Source organism: Lepisma saccharinum, chromosome 30 (assembly GCF_977018435.1).
Source record: "Lepisma saccharinum chromosome 30, izLepSacc3.1, whole genome shotgun sequence".
Classification (NCBI taxonomy): domain Eukaryota; kingdom Metazoa; phylum Arthropoda; class Insecta; order Zygentoma; family Lepismatidae; genus Lepisma; species Lepisma saccharinum.
This window is the reverse complement of record NC_139258.1, coordinates 8,387,713-8,392,803: the sequence shown is the minus strand read 5'-3', so window position 1 is coordinate 8,392,803 and position 5,091 is coordinate 8,387,713. Positions and strand designations below refer to the sequence as shown.

General features: G+C 37.7%; 1 protein-coding gene across 1 annotated transcript; it reads left to right on the top strand.

The window, feature by feature from the left end:
- The first annotated feature begins 1,552 nt into the window (after positions 1-1,552).
- On the top strand, positions 1,553-3,397 carry LOC145981722 (glutamate receptor U1-like). The gene has a single exon (XM_083115131.1). It carries the CDS (start codon positions 1,553-1,555, stop codon positions 3,395-3,397), a length of 1,845 nt encoding a protein of 614 aa, XP_082971257.1.
- The last annotated feature ends 1,694 nt before the right edge of the window (positions 3,398-5,091 follow it).

The window sequence follows — 5,091 nt, the reverse complement described above, 5'->3', positions numbered from 1 at the left end:
ATCTTCCACTGTGTTGATGTGAAGCCATACAGGGATCCAAGGTATCCGGTGCTGAAAACGAGAGATGTAAGCATCCACAAATAACCAGGAGCCTTAGAACTTAGAACTAAGGTACTTTGAGGAGGAAGATTGATTGAGATCCCAAGAAGAATGGATAGATTGTTCAAGGAGGCTGAATGCACATTAATGTTTCCACTCCCAATAACGTATATAGCTTTCAAAATAATTGAACAGGTTAGGAAGGCGCTGACAGTTAAGCCCCAGGGAATGGGTTGATACGGTAGAAACAAGTCCATCCATGCAAGAGTTGTTTTAACCCCACAGCTAGACAGAGGTGTAAGTCAAAATAATTCATATCGCGTTAAACTGATAATTATTAGGACTGCTTTTCCAGATAGATTTCCATATTTGTAGTTCACAAGATACCAGGAGGTCATTTTTCATAGTCTGTTGCTTCTCAGACGGACAAGCCGACGAGTTAGTTGTTGTGATGTTAAGCTTTAGGTCTATCAGTCCAACACATTTTGTTTTTATCACTAATTGACACGTATAGAGGGACAAACAGAGGGGCACAACAGTAACCTAAGGATACTTTTATCACCTTGCTTGCCATAAAACCTCTATAATTGACAATTGACGATCAATATTGTTGGAAGGTTGTTCTGCAGTTCTTAACACAATTTCAATTTTTACTGTCATTCTTGTTCGTTAACCTAAATATCAGTATAATTATGATTAGAAAACTCACTCGCTTACATGTGACATGCACTTGCTAACAGAGAATTCCTTTCTTCAAATTGGATTGTAATTAAAGGACCCAGATGTTCTCAAGTAATTACTTGTCACGGGTGTACTGTTTAACACGTCGTTTTAAGCATGCCACGTGCTTAATGAGAAGCCATCTAAATTACCTCTTATGTCAGACGGCTGTGGACGTTTTTGTATTGACCAGTCTCCGAAGTACATGTAGGGAACAATGTTCCAGGAAGAAAGTATACCAATGCAGAATGCGAGCGATTGATGATCAGGTGTGCCTCTCATTGGCTTAGACCTGTGACTTTCTTGGATTCGATTTGGAAACAGGAAGAGTATGTTACTTTCCTCGCCACTTATAGTCAGTGTCCTGGTAAAATATTGAAGGGCTAAATTAATTTTTAACAGATGGACGTGTATATTTCCTCATAATGTCCTGAAAATCATATCAAGAGTAACTGAATGATTTATTTCAAAATTTCTCTAGCGTCAAATACTTACGAACTTGCGTTCTTTTGTAATTTCAGTATCTATTTGTGTATATCTACAATTGATACATTAACACTACAATATTGTTATGAATATTATTTTAACTGATTTGTTTCTTATTTGTTGAAGAATTTACTTGAAGAAGTAGGACTGCTTTAGTCGGTATTTCTTTCTGGTGCTAATGACGAAGTTGACATTCAAAGTTTCACTGCTTGAATTTATATCACGTGTAATATTTGAAAATATATTACTTTATTTTCAGGATAGTAATTAACGAGTGATGATGATAACAAAAGTTCTGGTATACCAAATGTCGCTCATAACAATATTAGCTGAAGTTGATCACTATATAAATCTAGACAATCAAATAACTTTGCTGACCCTAATGATAAACATCTTGAATAATTTCTTTGTGGAAGAGAAGTGCATCGTGATAATACAAGAGGAAGGTTCATATTTAGAACATTGTGTCAGAAATTTGACAGATTGCTTTACCCCGACAATTCACAGCATCTACACGTCATTTGAAGATGAAGGCGCTGAAGAGTTCCTGCTACAGACAATGAATCTAGGATGTAAAGACTTCTTAATTTTCTCAGAGCTTGTCTTAAATATTACTCGTACCATTAACAAGGTGATGGTAGAATCTGAACAAAGAAGAGAACATAGATATCTTATTGTAACGAATTCAAGTTCTCATTTGGGGAGAGTTTGCATTGATCGTTCGTTTCTGAGAAGATCCCCAAACACACTCGTCGTGAAACCTTTGGCAAACAAGACTCTACATTCGGACAAAGGATTGGTTTATGAAATTCTGTCTCATCGTATAGTAGACAATTTAGAACCCGCGGAAATTAGAACAATTGCGTATTGGAACGGAACCACTCTCCTTGGTGATTCTAACTTCTTTGCAGACAAATTGAAGAATCTGAATGGCGTTGCTTTGAAGATGAGTGTACTTCACCGCGATCCATACATAATCTTCCAAAATGACACCCTTGATGGGACTGACTTCAGAATAGCAACTGCGTTTTCAAACATGCATAACTTTACTTGGGATTTCGACATTTCTGAAGGTGAGTATGGATATCGGTTGGAAAATGGCACTTTCGTTGGATTCATAGGATCTGTTTTGTACGGACGGTACAGTGCTGGCATTCCTGGTATGTTTTCAACACATATCCTACATTCTCTGTTCGAATTGACAATACCATTTGTTCCATCATCTTTCACGTTGCTCACTCCAAAGCCTAAATACAACATCAGCTTGTGGTCCATACTCGAATCTTACGATCCTGTCACCTGGAGTCTTATCATAGCATTTGGTATAGTCAGTTCTCTCTGTCTGCACTGCTTTGCTATACTGTACCACAAGGCATTTTCAGAAGCAGTAATAAGTCCCTACACAAGTAAAACGTATGCATTTCTGCACTGTGTAAGTCTGTTAGTGGGTATTGGTGTAGAAGAATCTCCTGTCACACCCATAAGACATCTGCTACTGTCCACGTCGCTTGTTTCTATGCTATTGATTACTGGATTTAACTGCAAAATTGTATCTCATCTGACAATTCCAGTTTCGGATAAACCAATAGATACCATCGAAGACTTCGTGAATTCGGGGCTCCAATGGGGAACCGTTGAACGAGGTGACATGGAACTTTTGAAAACCATCGAAGATGAAAATGTTCGAAAGATGGTATCGAGGATCTTGGACGAGACTGACGGTCAGGTGCTGAACGATCTCGTGAAAACTGTAGGAATTGGGATAATGGCGGATAAGACCGTTTCAGGATACCTGTGTAATGCCGATTACCTGGATGAGAAAGCGCTGCTTAAGTTGCATCTTATGCAGGAGGAAATATCGTTGTATGTCAGTCTAATGACCGAGAGAAGATTTCCATTAATTGCGAAATTCAATGATTTCTTGAGAAGACTTCAAAGCAGTGGTATAATTTTTCAATGGGACAGAGAGATATTTAGGCAAAACAGACCCAAGAAATTTGATATACTGCGTGATACTGAAGTGAGTTCTCAACCAAAGCCCTTAATAATTGAACATATACAAGTGTCATTTGCTATAATGGGTATTGGATTAGTGTTGTCATTATTTACACTAACAATTGAAGTGTTTATAAAGAGAGTTGAAAACAAATAGTGTGCACACTGTTTGAAACTCTTTCATGCTATAGGTGGGTTACATGGGACGTCAGGATGTGCACAGCCGCCATGTTTGCGGCCAATTTTATTTGTTGTTTGCAAGGAAATATCCACCACGTAGCATTCGTTACATGGTTTCGTGTCGTTTGCGCTGAGGCTTATTATTGGTTCGTTTCCGCCGTGACATATGTCAAGACCATCCTTGGCTGGTTTTCCACAATCCAGAGTGTCATCACCGCCGCGCGTACTTGTGTTTATGGGCACATGGTGCATAAAGTGGACTTAAAACATAAAATCAAACGTGTGTTCATGACGTTCCACAGCTGTGTTCACACTGAAATGTTAAACCTATCCACAGAGTCAAATATGACTTTTCTTTACTTATTTCAAAAGACATTACACAGGATTACTTGTATCAATTTTATTCCACAACACAAAATACATAAATCAGCATCAGCCTATTAACTATTAATCATTTATCGTTAATCGTCAAAAATACATTGTAAATACAGTGTTATTTTTTTGCAAACATTATATAAGTAATAGCTACGTATATATAAACACAATATTTCGATACACTTGCACAAGAACAGTATAAACGTTATTTGAATTCTTGTAGGTATGCAAATGCTCGAAGACATCCTCGAAGATCGCCTGAGCTTCTGTACTTCGAAGGATCACACTCAACACATTGTCCATTTCGATGTATTGATATTTTCATATTCTCAGACATCTTGTCTCTTACAAGTCTCAGTTTTACATAAATACTAATTTCCCAATGTAAATCCCTCGTATATTCTTTCATCTTACATTCAATTACCAATCACCTGCAGCTGTACAACGTCATAAACACAGGGGCGCGCGGCGGTAATGTCACTCCGGATTGTGGGAAAACCCATCAAGGAAGGCTTGACATATGTCGCGGCGGAAATGAAGCGATAAGAAGCCTCGGCGCAAGCGGCACGGACTCTCGTTACATATGCACCAACTGCATGTTTGTTATAAATCACGAATGTCTATGTTAGTATCTCCCGCCAACCGCTTACAAGAACTGGCCTCAATCATGGCTGCTCGAAACCACAATGCAATAGTTTGTGGCGTTCTTGAAACACACCTATGGAGTATTATTTTCATCAAGCCAATGAAATATTTATCTTAATTCGGAAGGTGCAATGATTGGTATACGTTGTGTTTCTAGCATGCAATTGTAAGCTATATATTGTAAGTATTGGTTGTTCTTGCATATATAAATACCAATTAAAAATAATAGAATATATAACCTTGAAACCTAGCCACACAGAGTGAAAAAGAAAATTATTACTTCAAGACAAGTTTTTGAACCATACAAACATCTTGTATATATACTCAATCTCTTCCGAAAAAATACATATATTTAGTAAAAATTATACTTTCGTTATAATTCCAACACAAGGATGAATTTTATACATTAGTCTAGAATTTAATTTTGCATCTAGTTTCAGCATTGAACTAGGTTGCATGCACCCTTGTTCCCAATTCTCCGGAATCTGTAATGCTGTCACCTCTAAAAACAGATTCAAAGGACACATGACGTCACACCCAAGGACAGATATTTCCTGAACATCTGCTTCGAGGCCATCTTTGTACAAAACTTGCAGGAAAGAAAATAAGAGTGAAGTTGAATACGACGTACATAAGTTGATGACTAAAACT